At 42.5% G+C, this 18,731-nt stretch overlaps 1 protein-coding gene across 3 annotated transcripts in view; it reads left to right on the top strand.

Annotated features, from left to right (window-relative positions):
• Positions 1-5,018, top strand: part of Ppa2 (pyrophosphatase (inorganic) 2) — a 67,151-nt gene extending 62,133 nt beyond the window's left edge. The window contains exons 10-12 of one of the 3 annotated variants that reach the window (XM_021196434.2): positions 91-160; positions 3,354-3,393; positions 4,652-5,018. In XM_021196434.2, coding sequence (XP_021052093.1) covers positions 91-160; positions 3,354-3,393; positions 4,652-4,677 — 136 coding nt within the window. In that variant the 3' untranslated portion in view covers positions 4,678-5,018. Of the gene's footprint in view, positions 1-90; positions 161-2,674; positions 3,172-3,353; positions 3,394-4,648 lie in introns of those variants that run through there. The other 2 variants (XM_021196433.2, XM_029538087.1) reach the window with 2 other exon arrangements.
• Positions 5,019-18,731: the final 13,713 nt, after the last annotated feature.

Here is an 18,731-nt window from a genome sequence, read left to right on the forward strand (position 1 = left end):
TCTCTCTTCCTTGGCTGACGCCATCACCCCTGCAGCGTCTGGGATTGGTCATTTCCGGCTGTGTTAACTAACATCCTTTTTCTTCTGCAGTGTGAATGTGCACATCTGCGATAGCCCTTTTCACTGCACTACAGAGGAAGCAAGATCATTGGTTAAATCGGTAAGGAGGCAGGATCCAAGGTGTCTTTTAATCATGTGCATATCATAAGATCGCTTACAAAGGTTCTGAAATATGTAGCAACAAAACATGTCAAGACCTTTGGGAAGCATAAAATGAAATAATGCTATTGAAGTTGGCTTTTTTTGGTGGGAGCAAAGCTGGGTCATTTAAGTCAGAGGCTATTAAAACCGTCTTGTTTACTTCTTAAATTCTGGGTTCAAATTGTCTCCATGATTCCGGTCCTCGGCTGTCTCTCGAATCTCCTATCTATGCTCTGCTCTCCCCGTCAGTTGTCCCTCGAGTCATCTGCATAGAGCAGGTGCATTTTGGCTGAAGAGATTGAAGTACCAAAAGCCCTCCTTGTCCTTTGCACACAGATCACCCAAGCCATGAGCTTTGCTCGGTTGGAGGCTTCAGGTGATAATACTGTGTAGTGGCAACTGGCCTTACCAGTATATTACTTCTTAATTAGAGACCACTAGATAAGAGCAGTAATATTTAGGTAATTAGGTATGTAATGTGTATTGAACAAAGATTTAACGGGCTTAAAAATCCCCCTTATAAATTAAGGGCTTTTAGCTAATTATGAGGTAGAAACTAGTAAATGTAGGTCTTTATGAAGAACTAAAATGTTCCTAAATGTCATATTTGTTAATTATGGCTGCTTCTAACTTGGATTTTCCCACCACTAATTCATCAGCTATTCAATTATAGCCTGCTCTGTGATAATTAATCAGTGCTAGATTACACACTAAAAAAAAAATACAAAAATTTGCATCCTTTTGAAAGTTACGTTTTAGTTGGGAAGATAAATAATAAATGTAGATGGGAAATGATAGGCTTTCAATGGATGATAAATACCATGATGAAAAATAAGCAGGAAGAGGGGATACAAGGGCAAGAAGAGGATGGGAATTGTAGTCATTGAGCAGTGGTCTGGGGCAGCTCCACAGGAAAGGGGGAGTCTGGTGTTGTGAACAGTGACAGAGTGAGCAACTGAGTGTAATGGGAGAGCCATCTAAGTCCAAGGCCACAGGCAGAAGGGACCCTGAGGATTCCTGTGAGTTTAGGACTAACTCAAGCAATGTACTGAGTCCCAAGGCAGCCCGTGTGAGGGAGGGTGTCTTAGTCAGGGTTTCTATTCCTGTACAACATCATGACCAAGGAGCAAGTTGGGGAGGAAAGGGTTTATTTGGCTTACATTTCCAAACTGCTGTTGATCACCAAAGGATGCAGGACTGGAACTCAAACAGGTCAGAAAGCAGGAGCTGATGCAGAAGCCATGGAGGGATGTTCTTTACTGGCTTGCCTCCCCTGGCTTGCTCAGTCCACTCTCTTATAGAACCCAAGACTACCAGCCCAGAGATGGCACCACCCACAAGGGGCCCTCCCCCCTTGATCACGAATTGAGGAAATGCCTTACAGCTGGATCTCATGGAGGCATTTCCCCAACTGAAGCTCCTTTCTCTGTGATAACTCCAGCTGTGTCAAGTTGACACAAAGCTATCCAGTACAGAGGGAGACTGAGTCTCACAAACTAATAAGAAGATGCTGTGCAGTTTCATTTGTCAGGTTGCCAAGAGTTTAAGTCTGAGGATGCGGGATGTTTTCAAGTCCATGGGAAAAGAAAGGATCCATACTCAGTGACTAGCGTGGCAGTATGGATGGTTATAATTACTTCAAAGAATGCTATGTAATTCTTCCTGAGACTGAAGACGCTGCTCACTGTTCTTGAATTGGCCAACTAGATAAAGAAATACTAATGTATGAGCTTATAAGATCAAACATTAAAGGTTTGAATCTAGGTGTTGGTTGATAAGATTAGGGAAATAAACGTGCACAGTGCTGTCTTCGTCATGGCTCAGAATCAGAACAGAAAGAAGATAGGGAGTCGGGTAGGAAAGGAGGACCTGGAGAAGTCCAGGGAAAACATTATCAGGATATATGGTATGAAAAGTATATTTCTCAATTTAAAAAAAAAAAAAAAAAGGAAATAATTGCCAATTCTGAAGAGTTAAATATCTGATGCTTTTCATTAAGCCATGGTTGTTACTTTCAAATTTAAATATCATCCTCTTCTGTGATGTGAAGAAGGTGTTTATTAACTGTGACAAAATTTTGATTGTCATTATCTGGCTCCCTGTAACGTTTGCTTTCTTTTAAATAGGGGTCTATGAGTTTGGAATATATTTAACCAATCAGGAAATCTGTCCTAACAATGGAGAAATAACATCCTTGAGATTTATTTATTTTTGTGTTTTGTTTTTTCCTGTGTAGGCCTGTCTGTCCTAGAACTCAATCTGTGACCAGGCTGGCCTCAAACTCGAGATCTGCCTGCTTCTGCCTCCAGAGTGCTTGAGAATATTTTTAAAGTAATGCTGTGATACGTGTTTTAAGAGATGACATTCTTGCTTCTTTTTTGCAATTCTTTTTAGACTAACAAGAAATTACTTGGTTGTTTTATATTTTTGCGCTCTCTCTCTCTCTCTCTCTCTCTCTCTCTGAAATGATCAGCAGTGCCAATTAGAAACAGATGTTAATTTTAGACAGGAAATTGAGCCAGTGAATTTTCCAAAGATTTTTGTGACATGTAATCTACAGCTTAAAAGGATATAACAGTGTCAAAAGGTGAGGAGTTAACAGTCTGCATGTTCTTAAACTTGTTTTAACCTGCTGCCCCCAAAACCAGCCTAGTTAAGCATGTTTTTGTGTGTGAGAGAGGAAGATGTCTTGAATAATAATGATAATCCTCAGTCCTTCTCCTCCTCCATATATTTCAAGGGAAATTAACCAAACCATTGATGATCTGGGGAAATGTACTAGGCATCTATCTACCTATATCTGATCAAAAGCCTTGCTTTGGTAATGCCACCAGGGTGAGCATGACAGGACAGACAGCTTAGAGGTGCTATTGTCTGAGTGTGGCTTGAAAGGAAACACTCGACTACCAGGTAGAGGACACAGTGGGCCATCTGGCTTACTGAAAGAAAGTATTTCTGAGCATGCGTTCTCTAATTTGACTACTTCTAGGGGCTCCTTTCTTAGAAAGAATGAATACCCCAGTAAAGCAGAAGGAATCTTTACTTTTTTGAAGTTAGAGTCAATTTTATTCCATAATCTCATTAAAAATATTTTTGTGTTCACTTCCCATATATAAACACATATATGAATTCTCTCTTGTTCTTACCTTTAGGTTCCAACACCTTCGATGAATAAGGAAAGCAATGTAGAAGGTACGATATGTCTCTTTTAAATGTTATTTGTCAGTTTAAGAGAGACTGAGAGTGAGTGTGCACTTTTGGGAGTCGGTTTTGTCCTTCCACCATAGACTCTGGGGTTAGAATCCAGGTCATCCGGCTTGGGAGCAGGTACCCTCGCCCTGAATCATCTCAGCGGCCTTGTTACTATTCTTGAGAGCAAAATGTATACATTTGTTTATAGTAGTAAAAACCAATAAATAAATAAAACTAGATTAAAAGTTATGTAAATTAAGTAAAATAGATTTCAGATTAAATTGCTCAGATGAAATATCATTTGTCCTAATTTCCACAAATGAGGGTCACAGTTGTTATTCTGAGGTTAGCTGGTCTGACGACATGGTAACTGAACACCTGCCATCTGGCTTGCTCAGGCATCCTCATGGCTGCCATAGTATGGCAGTGTGGCTCACTCATGTGATTGATGGCTCTGTGTGAAGTAATGAGAGATTCCAGCCAGCTCTGGTAAATTTAGGACAACTCTAGAAACTTGAATCTAAAAGATTTATTTTATTACCTCTAGGCATTGTAAGTGAAAGTCTTAAAACCAAAATATATCATAGGGTTAAAACTCAGTTCCATGACTTTGCTTATCTTTGTTTGAAGCTGTTTTGAGAATTCTTTAGTAACATTTCAGAATGTAAGCATATACACATACCACATGCCATTCAAAATATGACAATGCTTTTGGCCTTTAATATAAAATGTTAGGATATTCAACTTAGTGAATTTGGAGGAAAAAATGAGAACAGCTGACTGCGTTCAGCTATGAGACGTTTAGGGGCAAGGGTGTCCCTAGACAAGGTTCCATGGGAGAGCAGGTGCGGCCCTTGTCTGCTGGCCAGTCAGGCTCTCTTTGCAGTACATCTTCTGTGAGGTATTTAATGAACAATCAAATTTTACAGCAAAAAAGGTTTTTCTAACCCTTTCCTATCTTTTGCTAGAGGGCTGACTTCTGTGCTCTTAACCAGAGACTTAAATGGCCTCAAAGGGGGCCAGAAATACTGTGAGAAGGTTCTAGAATTCTACTGTAGTTTTCTATGAAGCTTGAGTCAACTGAAAACTGGAGGCAGTAGCCAGTCTTAAGGAGAGAGATGTCATGTTAAGATTATAGAGACTTTTACAAAAATCTTTCTGGATACTTCCTACAGATGTAAGCTAAACATGTCTCATTCTTCCTCCCTCCACTGCTCCTCGTTCCTTCTACCCCACCTCCCCATCCTTTAAACAGAAGAAGTGTGGCACTTCCTCCGCACCTGATAGGGACACGGGGCTTCTGCACCAAGAGACAACCTCCGGGGACACTGGGCTTCTGCACTGACGCCAACCTCCGGGGACTCCCGGGGTTCCTTTTCCTTGTCAAGCACCTGGATGACCAACTTCCTGTCAGACATCACTGTTAAAACTTTTTAAATAAACTTGTAAATAAACACTAACATTTTGAACTTTTCTTTTATATATTTATTAATAAAAGAAAGAAACAGTTTCACTTAATTTTATATTTGAATTTAAGGCATTTTTTAGCTAATGATTTCATTTCCTTTTGTGTCTAATTGGTTAAATGTATATTCAGGAATTTAACAATAAAGTTTTTACCAATTACTACTATATTCATAACTTCTAGGCACTTTTCAAGTCCATCATTGGCAAAGGCTTTTTTAACCAAACTGTCCTTTCTTAGTACTGACTGCATAAGTGAGTCATACGCCTTAAGGCTCTTCCTCTGATCGGTTGTTCTAGAGCCCCTTACACCTTCCAGCTTTAGTCCTCATCTCCGTGGAGATTAAAGATCCTCAGAGAAAGAATGCTGCTCAAACATCTCCTTAAATGTTCTGGACCCCACTCTATTCCTAAGTGTCCTCTGCGCTCCTTTACACACACACACACACACACACACACACACACACACACACACACACACACACTGTCCTCCATCTCACTGGGTACACCCCACCCTCCCAGGTCCCTTCTGCAGACTCTACCTCGTCCACATGGCTCCAGGCCTCCTTACCATTGATCACTCTGTCCCTGGCTTTGTTCCAAACTCATCCTCTGTATTTCCACAATTATTTTCTTAGCTTTTCTCAAAATAGATTCAATGGCTCTTATATTCATGAGAATAAAAGCTAAATTCTCATTCTCTCCAGGCATCCATCCTCTGTCTTGAGGGACCACTGCAGACATGTAGTGTACTTTCACACTCTCGTGACTGTTACCCACCTGGCAATCCTGGGCAAAGCCTTTTCTCCTTTTCCTTTCTATTTGGTCTCATGACTGCATTCACTAATATGTTTTTATGGTTGGCAAAATATTGTTAACAGTACTTTTATTCCACTTACCTAGCACCTTTGGTGTCTCAGGAAGTGTTTCAGAAAGCAACATGCTGCATACACCCTATAAAGTAGGTTCTGCTCACTTGGTACTTGAAGTCCTGAGATACTCTGTAGCTTACCGAACATCACACAACTATTAAATTTCTGAGCCAGAATTAGAACTATTGACTCATAAGCTATGCATCACATGTGTTTTCCTGCCTGGGTATGTATGATGCTTCTCACTTACAATGAAGGCAAAATTCATAGCATCCCTCTGCATGAAGATAGAGACAATGTAAGCATTTTCAATGCATGTTTAGGGGCGTGCATGTGGAAGTCACAGGACAACCTCAGGTATCATTTCCCCTCAGGCACCGGTCATCATTTTGGAGACTGAGATCTGTTGCTGGGATCCAGGACTCACTGATTTGGTTAGGTTGCCTGGCCATAGAGCCCCAGGGAGCCTCCTCAGTTCTGAGATGATAGTCATGTGCTCGCATACTGGGTGCTGGGGATGGAACGTGGGTCCTCATGCTGACACACAGCAGGCACCTTACCAACTTTATCGCCCCAGCCAAGCAAGAAAGCAAGACTTGAAGTCCTTGGGACAGTTTGAACAACTTTGAGGGATAGCAAAGAGCACAAGAGAAGAATATATTTTAGTGCTGTACTGACGTCCTGGTTGGTGGGGTTGGTGGGGGCTTTTGGTTGGTTGTTGGTTGGTTTTTGTCATCTTGACACAAGCTAGAATTATGTGGGAAAAGGACCGTTAATTCAGAAAATGGCTCCTTCGGATTGCCTGTAGGCAAATCTGTGGTGCACATGCTAGTGTACGGGAGCGAGGCAGGGGGTGGCAGCCTTCGGGGGCTGTGCTATCTTGTATATCCTGAGTAGTATAAAAAAGCAAGCTGAACAGGCGGTGAGGATAAAGCATGAAGCATCACTCCTCCACGGCCTCTGCTTCAGCTTCTGCCTTGAGTTCCTGCCGACTTCTTCCCTCACTGATAGAGTGTGAGCTTAAGAGTTGTACACTGAAATTTTCAACTAAGTTCCTTTTGGTCATGGTATTTGAGCACAGTAGTAGAAACCCTAACAAGGCACTGACTTAAATGTGAAATTAAAAAGAATACATATATAATAAAATGTCATATATAGAGAAGAAGGAAGACCAACATATGGATACTTCATTCCTCCTTAGAATAGGGAACAAAATAGCCACGGAAGGAGTTACAGAGACAAAGTTTGGAGCTAAGACGAAAGGATGGACCATCCAGAGACTACCCAACCCGGGGATCCATCCCATAATCAGCCACCAAACCCAGACACTATTGCATATGCCAGCAAGATTTTGCTGAAAAGACACTTCAGTGACTCAAGTTTGCTTCATAGTGTGTGATGTTTTTTATAAATAATACATAAAATTGAATTAGATCGTCACAGTTGAGGAGCTGGGGAGTGAGCCTAGGGTTTCTCTGTGCCCTGCAAAGGACAGCCGCTGAGCTGCTACCTGAAACCTAGTTGTCATTATTATGGCGACAATTACATCTTGTTGAGTTGGCCTTTTGTAATTATTTTAGAATATCTTCCAGCTTATCTCATTTAATTCTTCCCAGCCCAGTCCTATGGGGCAATTAAATTGAATACATTTTCTACTAATGCTTAGGAAAACCATTGGGAAATAGCAGATTGTATCAATTTTTTAAAACTGCCACAAACAGATTAGAAAACCGAAATCGACCCCAGTGGGCTGTCGGGTAATACCAAAAGCTAGTTCCCATGAGTGGAGTAAATCGGAAGGTCACCTCCAAGATCCGTCTTCCTCAAAGTTGCTCCAAGGGAAACTCAAGATTTTCCCAGCTCTCGTATCGTGTTCATCCTAGTGGCTCTCTCCTGGTTGCTGCTCTTAGAGCTGTGGCTCAACAGAAGGGCCCACCCCTTACCATGAACACGGCACTATTAGGAGCCAGTGTGCTCATTAATTAGAGTGATGGATTCTGAGAAAGGCATTTGTGGCTGTGAGCTAGGTCAGGGCATGCCTTGTGCCTTGCCCTCTGCCTTCCATTACCATGTTATTATTAACACAGTGAATCCAGTCGTTGTGTTCTGTCGAACCTCTGTTATCTCCATCTTCTTGTCAGTGTCTGTGCAAGATATCTATTGATTGGCAGTGAGGTCTCTGCAGCTCCCAGTTGGGATCGCCATTCATTTAACTAGTACTATTCCTAATAGATTCTATTTTGTCTATGTATTTTCTTGGCCTGCTTCTTTATTAGATCTTTGATATCCTTTTCTATTTCTTTGATTTCTTTTAAGATTTGAATACCAGATCCAAGCCTCAGTTTCAAATAAAAACACTCTATATGCGGGCTCTGAAGCCATGCATGCTAAGCCAGATGGTGGGGGTATGATAGAATTCCTCAGATTGAGGGAGGACCTGCTGCAGAACTCAGTCCTTCTCATTGCCTGTTGAAAGCTTAAAGTGCAAAGATGATGCTGTAAAACTTTCAATGTGATACTACATTAAAAGCGAATAAAATAGCCAGGCAGTGTTGGGGCATGCCTTTAATCCTAGCACTCAGGAGGAAGAGGCAGGCAGATCTCTGAGTTCAAAGCCAGCCTGGTCCACAGAGAGTTTCAGAACAGCCAGGACTACACAGAGAAACCCTTCTTGAAAAAAAAAATCAAACCAAAAGAATAAAATAGATGGGAACCATTTTGGAAGACGTTAGCAGTGATTGCTAAATGGTCTTAATTGGCTAAAGCCTCAAACACCGGACAGCAAATGTGTAGCTGTGGCCCTGAACTTGATTAGCAGGCATCAATTCCCTGATCTTCAAAACCAACCAAGGTCCCCTGGGAAGCCAGCAGGTCAACTGAGTTGGTCGTCCCTTCTTGTCAGAACGACACTGATTTGTGTAGAGCAAAACGGTTCCTCGATGTTTCTGTGTCAGGTTCCCATAGCTTCGAGTGATGGTGTGGAACAGAGGTCCGGCTGCAGACACCGAGACCAGCCAATGAGCTTCTGAGGTGGCTGCAGACACCGAGATCAGCCAATGAGCTTCCGAGGTGGCTGCAGACACCGAGACCAACCAATGCGCTTCCGAGGTGGCTGCAGACACCGAGACCAGCCAATGCGCTTCAGAGGTGCTGCTTGAGCTGGTCCTCATCCTGAAACTCAGCCCTCTTCTGAGACCCCTTGCCCAAGCCTCCTAGGGGAAGCTAGATTTTGTCGTCGTTGTTGTTGTTGTTTTCTGTTCTGTAATTCATGCATAGTATTTAGATTGGTCTGTCTTGTTCAAGATCTGTTCCTATTTTTTTGTCTGTTTGTTTGTTTTTCGAGACAGGGTTTCTCTGTGCAGTCCTGGCTGTCCTGGAACTCACTTTGTAGACCAGGCTGGCCTCGAACTCAGAAATCCNCCTGCCTCTGCCTCCCAAGTGCTGGGATTAAAGGCATGTGCCACCATCGCCCGGCTAAGATCTGTTCCTATTGTCTGTCCTATAAAATCACCGAACTATAAAATCACCCAGACAGACTGTATCATGACAGTTTTGAAAGCATTTGTTCTATACACCAGCAATTGGTATTTGTTGAGTTACCCTGACATGGTGCCTTGTGGGAAAGATGGATACTTTTTTTTTGTTTTTGTTTTACTTACCACGTGTTAAGTTTATAGAAGGCAAGTGGAGTACTGGAAGTTACAGGCCCTGTGCCAGTTGCTTCAAGTTGGTTTATTTTCTTTTAATGTGCATGGATTCCATTCCCGGAATCAGGAAGCTCATTTAATCTGAAGATATGGTTCTAAATATTACATTTTCCCCACCCCCGCCACCCCAAAGTTGCCTTATTCTCACCTAAAACCCTACCCACCATCAGAACCTGGGTTAAAATCCTTTCTGACTGATCTCCTCAGTGGGCGTGAGCAATAACAGCCTAGTGTCAAGACAGAAGCAGCCCAACCCCTCACACATCCCTTGGACCTTCTTCATGCAACCTAGAACAGTGTGTTGCCTTCCCTGTGAGTGGTTCCTGCTACCCATCTGGGGGTTTTCTCTGGAGGAATCTGGCCAGCAGTCATTTTGAGAGTTCTCACACAAGATTCCTCTAATGCTCCTGGGAACAGAGCTAACATCCAAGCCTGCTCACCCTGACTTCACTGCTGCCTTTTGTACAATAGGAGACCAAAATAAACCCACAATCTTTGACAATAAAAATAGACCCCAGGCTCAGAGGCCAACATTCTTCTTCCAGAATGGCTTCCTTCATGAATTCTTGGATAATGACCAGTAATAGCTTCCATGTTTAAAATGTGACCTCCTGACCCTGAGAGAAGCTTTTCAGACCAGAAGTAACGTGAGCAGCACGCTGACAGGAGACCAGGAGTAACCCAAAGACGGCGAAGGCACAGGCACTAAGAATAATACCCAGGACAACAAAATGAGAGGAACAGAATCCATGAGGATCTAATTGAAATGGGCTCGATTGATAGATTCTCATAAAAATAGTTTTAAAGGGCATCTGTCCCACTTAGAGCTGCTTAGTCCGGGCTACTCTATTTCACAAATGTTTTTTCTCACAGAAAAGTCACTTCTCCCTCTCTTTCCCACAATATCAAATATCATTCCTCTGATAGCCTCGTTCCATTTGCAGAAATACTTAAGAATTCTACTTGGGAAGATTTTAGCGCTCTTGACTCTCAGTTCCTCATTATCCAATCCTTATCGCCCTCCACCTTTTAAAACAGTGCCCTACCCATGAACGTCAATATACCCGTATCGTCTCTAGAATGCATGAGCATTCTCCCTAGCAGGCTCACACCTGAGCACATGCACAGGTGCTTACACGTTTGCATGTATATGCAAAGGTCCAGGAGCTGTAGACTGTAAGCTGCCTTGTCTGGTTGGTTTTGGAGACAGGTGTCATGTAGCCCAGGCTGGTCTTGGATTCACTAAGAGGCTGAGTATGACCTTGAATTTGATTTATTTTGATCCTCCTGCCTCCACTTAAATGCTGCTATGACAGGCATGTGCCACTATGCTTACCTCTTGAGGTGGCTTTTCTGAAATCTGAGAGAGGACTTGGGAGAGGAAACTTGTTTAAACAGTCAGGAATTTTGCTTTGTACAGAGAGGATTTAGCATGCACAAAGAAAGATAGTTCTCTTCTGGGATTACAAGCAGCTTAATTTCATCTGCGCACATGACCATGGAGTCAGAGTGACCCAGGTCGAGATTCACAAAGGTCAAGTAGCTACATGGTGGGATACAGTGGTAAGGTGTCACATCCCAATGTAAAGCCAGGGGCACTAGATATGACAACTGGATCCCTTCAGTGAGCTTGCTTCCTCAGTAAAGGAAGGCTAAATGCTGACTGCTCAAACTGAGCAACGGGGAGTCCCATGTGCTACTCTGGGATTGCGCATGGTTAGGAAGAGAAAAGCCTGTGTCAGTTTCTGCTGGGAAACAGTCCATGGAGATGAACAATACAGATGGTCCAGTGATGGTAGATCATGCATAGAGAATGGCTCAGAAAGCTCAGAATTTGTCCTTGGGAAGAGACAAATCTAACAAGCTAGAAATGAGTAAGGTCTGCAGAAGCCATTAGACTTGGGGTTTTTGAAAAGATGCCGAGTCGGCCAGAGAGCAGGAAGGTTCAGATCTCAGACTGAAAATAAAAACGCTTGATGCCTGTCACCAGTGAGAGGTTGTTTCCAACCTAAGTTCTAATAAGATAGTAATAATGTTTGAAAATCTCAGTTTGCAGTGTGCTGTACTGAGTTTAGTGTGACTTTAACAGACTGCCACATGCGTGGAAAGTTTGGCTCTAAGCCATTCTTGTAGTTGAGAAGCACAAACTATCAGTCATATAGACATGGATTTTAATTTGCCTTATTTACATGCTTATATAGATTTTCTATTTCCTTGTCAATAAAGTGAATATAAGAACATTTTCTTGGAGACTATTGTATTGCATTGATGGTAATAAGTAGTTTCCTTTAGGGTGATCCAGGTAATTTAAGAATAAAGGAGAACTCACTGTAAGGGTATAGAATGTCATAGAAACCCAAAAGGACAGGAACTGTGGTGGGCCTCAGAAGCAAGTGAGTCCAGGAACTACAAAGAAATGGCAATTCTGAGTCAGTTTGCACCACAGCCAAGTTATCTTTGGATGTCGAATAACTTCATTCTCTGCAGAAGCTTGCAAATAGAGTCCACATGGTTTCTCCCTTAGGGTATTTGTTGGCTCTAATATTTTATCTACAACTAAGTACAAATCCCAACAAGTTGAAATTTGATTGCCATAGCTTACCTGTGTCTATCACTGCTCTACATAACTGAAATTTAGTGGGTATACTGGCTGGTTTTGTGTGTCAACTTGACACAGCTGGAATTATTACACAGAAAGGAGCCTCCATTGAGGAAATGCCTCCATGAGATCCAGCTGTAAGACATTTTTTTCAATCAGTGATCAAGGGGGGAGGGCCCATTGTGGGTGGTGCCATCCCTGGGCTGGTAGTCTTGGGTTCTATAAGAAAGCAAGCTGAGCAAGTCAGAGGAAGCAAGTCAGTAAGCAACACCCCCTCCATGGGCTCTGCATCAGCTTCTGCCTCCAAGTTCCTATCCTATGTGAGATCCTGTCCTGACTTCCGTTGGTAATGAACAGCAGTGCGGAAGTGTAAGCTAAATCAACCTTTTCCTCCCTAACTTGCTTCTTGGTCATGATGTTTTGTGCAGGAATACAAACCCCCGACTAAGATAGTGGGTCAGGCTTTGATCATGTGAAACTCTACTCCCAAATGAGGTGACTGTACAGATGCAAGTAGGATAAAGTAAGGGTGATGAGAGTTCCCATAACTGAACTGGCTGAGATAAGAGTCAATGAGAGAGTGTATAGAAAGCATCGTGGCTAACACCTGCCTGATGGGTGCAAAAACTCGAGAACAGTGTCCACATAGCTCACAGCTAAAATCCATGGCATGGCATGACATGACTGATGGACAAAGGCCATATATCTTCAACCCCTTTATCCTTCAAATCAATATTTTTCTGCATCTGTCAGAGACAGTCACAGAACTAGCAATCAAGTGATATTTATGAAAAAAAAACTTCCAGATTCAAGTGTCTAAAAGATGAAAGAAGTGTTCCAGAAGCTGGTATTTCTGTGCCTCCCATCCTTCACAGAAGGATTCTGGTCTTGTGGTCTCATTTATGCTCATCTACTGAACATGCACTAATGACCAGATGGTAATTTGAAAAGCTACCTGGTATAGTAACTACACACATCATTTGAGTCTTCTCCATGGGTTTATGTAAAAGACACAAAATTTCTTTAAAATGTTCTCCTCTTTCATTGTATTAGTGAGATTATTGGTCTCAGGGGCTAGGAAGTATAAATGGAAGATGTGTGTTTTAGTGATGAATCATAAGTATTTTTAGCACCTCTTGCCTGCCCAAGAAAAAGTGCCTGGCATCAGAGAGGAGTTGGATCTCCATATACCAAACTCAGGAAAAACTCAAGCCACTACCAAAGAAGTGTTATTTCCTTCCTGCTTAAATTGGGCTGTGTTTAGAAGAACAAGAAGAAATGGTCTTGAGAACAGCTTTGATTCTATGCTGCAGTTGGTGTGGTAGCTATCTAGAGGTGATAATGTCAACAGGAGAGTTAGCCTAAAAAGCCTTGGTTCTAAAGTTGTTATTAAAACAATAATGCCACACAGTTTTCCTTTTGGTATTTCAATTTATGAGTGTATCAAGATTTTAAATTTCTTCACTTGCTAGAAGATTTCAAAATCAAAAGTTATAAAGGCAAAAATGGAACTTCTATCTGAAAGATTTTTTTTTAATGAATTCAAGTGCTGGGGGGGGGCAGTACCAAACACAGCCCCCTCTCTTCTCACTTAAAGGTTTTCACACTTTACTCTGTGAAGCTAATTTCTACTTTAGTCTCAAATCAATATTTTCTTTATCGGTGAGAGCACTAGTGTTGTTGTCATTGCAAAAACAAGGCAATGTCCCTTGCTTTGGGCATTATGAGAGGAAAGGTAGTTGTCTTAGTTAGTGTTTTATTGCTCTCAAGAGACACCATGACCAAGGCAACTCTTACAAAGGACAACATTTAACTGGGGCTTGCTTACAGGTTCAGAGATTCTGTCCACTATCATTCAGGCAGAAGCATGGCTGCATCCAGGAAGACATAGTACAGGAGGAGCTGAGAGTTCTACATCTTCATCTGAAGGCTACTAGGAAAAGACTGGCCGAGCTCACCCCCATAGTAACACACTTCCTCCAACAAGACCACACCTACTCAAACAAGGACACACCTCCTAATAGTACCACACCCTGTGGACCAAGCATTAGAACATGTGCCTTCCAGCAAGTTGACTGACAACCTCTGCTATTTAGCAGAAGAAAAAAAAAAAAAAACTGGGGTGGGCAAACCTAGACTTCAGCTGATTTAGCAGAGCACCAAGGATCTGTATTCGTCATTCCTGGGTCCAGTCAACCCTGACTTCATAAAAGGGCCTGAGTTGGACTTGGTGAGACCAATTCCTGCTCTGAAGTCACGGTGAACACATCAGTTCTCACTGAGATGTGCCAGTCTGTCAGTTGCATGGATATTGTGCATCTGGACAGCAGATCCCTCATGGCAAGGGTTGGGAAGAGGTGGCACAAAGGTAGCAGCCTTTCCTCAGATACTAAAGGAGGCTTCAATGGCCCTTGCACAAGCATTAGTTCATCACCTCATTTCATCACCTCCCCTTCGCTAAACCCATGTAGTCCACTCTCTTTTAGACAACTAACTAGTAAACTACATAGACATTAGCATCTTCAGCTATGAAACTCATCGTTTTCCCCTTCCCAAACTATGTATCTTCTATGCACAAATGGGCTCCAGTTGTGCTCTTTTACCTGAGTCAGAAATTTAGTTATCTGTAGTAATTCCTCTTCCATTTGCCTTCGTGGCTAATTCCATTCGACCATGTCAATTGTACCTGTCAGCAAATCTTTGCCCTTGTGGTTTGTACTATTCCTGTACCACCTAGAACGGGCATCTATCTCTTTCAGTACTTTTCTTCTCTCAGTCCAGGCAATGGTTAGTTAGTGTATTAGCTTCTTTCCTGTTGCTGTGATAAAAATAACATTTAAAAGGCAAATTAAAGAAGGGGTTGTTATGCCCAGATCGTGAGGTCCCTATAGACCACCAGAGACCATCAGGAGTTTAACTCTTATACAAAAGCAAAAGGTCTTTATTCAAGGATGAGCTCAGACCCTTCCACATCTTCTAAACTCTCCACCACAGTGGAAGATGTGGAAAGTGCTAAGCTAGTACAAGCCTTGCCTATATATCATGGTATCAAGATGACAGACTTTCCAAATTGGCAGTTAATGATTGGTTGACATTTACTTGGCACACTTACATTGGCTAGTAATGATTTCAGCTTGGTATGAACAATGGTTGCTAACTTAATCAATCTACTTCAAATGTTAGGTACTTTCCCCTTAAGAACTGATTGGCTATTGCAAGGAGTGGAGTGGCTATTTGCCCTTCGAAATTGTGATTGTTAGTTACCAGGGTGACAGTGGCTCCAAGAACAAGTTGGAGTTTTTCAAGTAGCTGAATTCATTCATAGGGCAAGTTAATCATAAAATGGAGCCTGAAAGTAAAATGGAGTTTGTAATGTTAAGCTGGGCCCTTCAGGTTTATTTTGGGTTATAGTTCTAGAAGGATAGCATGCATCATGGTAGGGAAGACATAGTGCCAGGAACAGGAAGTTAACTGATCACATCTCCTCTGTACTCAGGAAACAGAACAAACAGGAAGTGGAGCCAAGATATACAACCTTAAAATCCACTCCCAGGAACACATTTCTTCCAGCAAAGCTAACCTACAGGTGCCATCACTTTCCCAAATAACACCTCCACTTGGGGGTTAAGTGTTTAAACACATGACTCTAAGGGAAAGATTTCTTAATCAAAATAGAGCAGTTAGTCCCCTCCAATCATATGCAAAACAAAAAATATGCAAACAAATTACGTTTCTTTAAGAAAAATAGCAATGTTAGAAATACACATTCAACTTAACCTCTTTGAGTCTGTGGATTGTACATGGCTATCCTGTGCTTAATAACTAATATCTACTTATATGTGAGTACATACCGTGTTTGTCTTTCAGGGTCAGGGTTACCTCACTTGGGATGATATTTTCTGGTTCTATCCATTTGCCTGCAAATGTCATGAAACCATTGCTTTTAATAGCTGAGTAATATTCCACTGTGTAAATGTACCTCATTTCCTTTATCAAATCTTCTGTTGAGGGACATCTAATTTGTCTCCATTTTTTGCTATTACAAATAAAGCTGCTGTGAATACAGTGGAGCAAGTGTCCTTGTAGGATGGTGGAGCATCTTTTGGGTAAATGCCCAAGAGCATTATAACTGGTCTTAAGGTAGATCTATTCCCAATTTTCTGAGAAACCACCAATTTGATATCTAAAGTGGTTGTACAAGTTTGCATCCCACCAGCAATGGAGGAGTGTTCCCCTTGCTCCACATCCTTGCTAACACAATCCATGAAACTAAAAAAAGCTAAGCAATAAGAAGGGAACAAGGGAGAATGCTTGAATCTCACTGAGAAGAGAAAATAGATTAGACATCAGGAGGATGGAAAGGGGGTGTAGGGTGTTGGAGGGATGGGAAAGGGAACAGGATGGATCAGTCAGGGAGTGCAGTGGGGTAGAGAAGACAGGAAGAAAGTACTGGGAGAGACAGCTGGGATCAGGAAGAATCTCTGGGATGAGCTAGGACAATGGAAACTCCCAGGAACCTATGAGAGTGACCCTACCCAAGACTCCTAGAATGGGGGATGTGAAGCCTGAAACAGCCATCTCCTGTAACCAGGCAAGGCTTCCAATAGAGGCAATGAGACCCCAAGCCAACCGCAAAACCTTCAACCCACAATTTGTCCTCTACAAGATGTGCAGGGGTAAAGATGGAGCAGAAATTGAGGGAAGAGCCATTCAATGGCTGGCCCAACTTGAGACCCATGCAACAAGAGGGAGACTATCCCTGACATTATTAATGATATTCTGCTATACTTCCAGACAGGAGATTAGAATAACTGTTATCAGAGAGGCTTCACCCAGCAACTGATGGAAACAGATGCAGAGACCTACAGCCAAACATTAAGGGGAGCTTGGGGAGTCCTGTGGAAGAGGAGTTGGAAGGGTGGAAGGAGCCAGAGGCGTCAAGGGTACCACAAGAAAAACTACAGAATCCACTAACCTGGGCTCATAGGGGCTCATAGAGACAAATTCCACAATCAGAGAGTATGCATAGGGTGATCCTAGGCTCTCTGCACATACATAGCAGGTGTGTAGCTGGGCCTTCGTATGGAACTCCTAACAGCCGAAGCAGGGGCTGTCTTTGGATATATTTTCTCTAATTGGGCTGCCTTGTCTAGCCTCACTAGGGGAAGATGTGCCTAGTGTTGTTGCAACTTGATATGTCAAAGCTAGTTGATACCCCTCACCTTTTCTGAGGAGAAAGGAAAGAGGGGTGAGTGGGGGGAGGGGAGGGGAGACTGGGAGGAGAGGAGGGAGGGGAAGCTGCAATCCAGACATAAAGTAAGCAACTTAACAAGAATAAAAAGAAACACAAATGGCTTGGTATGTAATTCATGTTAAAGAGTGCCTGCCCAGCATATGAAAAGTCATGTGCTTAATTCCCAGCACTCTAGACATTCGGCCATGATAGGGCATGCCTGTAATTCTAATACTTTGGAGATAAAGGCAGAAAAGTTAGAAATTCAAGGTCATTGTCTTAGTCAGGTTTTTTTTTTTAAATTAGATATTTTACTTACATTTCAAATGTTATCTCCTTTCCCGGTTTCCCCTCCGCAAACCCCCATCCCATCTCCCCTTCCTCTGCTTCTATAAGTGTGCTCCCCTACCCATCCACTCCCACCTCACCTCCCTGGTATCCCCCTATACTGGGGCATTGAGCCTCCCCAGGACCAAGAGCCCATTGATGTGAGATAAGGCCATCCTCTGCTACATATGCAGCTGGAGCCATGGTTCCCTCCATGTGTACTCTTTGGTTGATGGTTTAGTCCCTGGGAGCTCTGGAGGGTATGTTTGGTTGAAATTGTTGTTCCTCCTATTGGGTTGCAAACCCCTTCATGGTTTTACTGCTGTGATGAAACACCATGACCACAAAGTAAGCTGGGGAAGAGAAGGTTCATTTGGCTTACACTTCTAGATCAGAGTCCATCATTAGTGAAAATCAGGACAGGAACTCAAGCAGGGTAGGAACCTGGAGGCAGGAGCTGATGCAGAGGCCATGGAGAGTGCTGCTTATTGTCTTGCTTCCCCTGGCTTGCTCAGCTTGCTTTCTTGTAGAACCCAAGACTACCAGCCCAGGGATGGCACCACCCACAATGGGCCCTTCCTTACTGATCACTAATTGAGAAAATGCCAGATGGAGTCATTTCTTCAACTGAGTTTCCTTTCTCTGTGATAACTCTAGCTTGTGTCAAGTCGACACACAAAACCAGCCAGTACAACCGACTGCTGGTCAACCTGACACACAAGCACATCACCATTAAGCCACAACCCTTACATTCCCAAGATCTAAATAACTTCAAAAGTCCTACAATCTTTACAAATTTAAACACATTAAAATTTCTGTCCCTTTAAAATATCCAATCTCTTTTAAAATTCAGTCTTTTACAGTTCAAAGTCTTTTAACTGTGGGCTTCAATAAAATACTTTCTTACTTCAAGAGAGAAAAATATCAGGACATAGTCTCAATCAAACCAAAGCAGACACAAACTTGAATTGTCTAATATCTGGGATCCACTCACTATCTTCTGGGTTCCTCCAAAGGGTTTGGATCACTTCTCCCTCTGTAGCACACAGCTTGTCTTCTAGGTTCCAGCTGCCTCCACTCCACTGCTGCTGCTGTTCTTGGTGGTCATCGCATGATACTGACATCTCAAAATGCTG

The sequence above is a fragment of the Mus pahari genome, chromosome 4 (assembly GCF_900095145.1).
Source record: "Mus pahari chromosome 4, PAHARI_EIJ_v1.1, whole genome shotgun sequence".
NCBI classification, from domain to species: domain Eukaryota; kingdom Metazoa; phylum Chordata; class Mammalia; order Rodentia; family Muridae; genus Mus; species Mus pahari.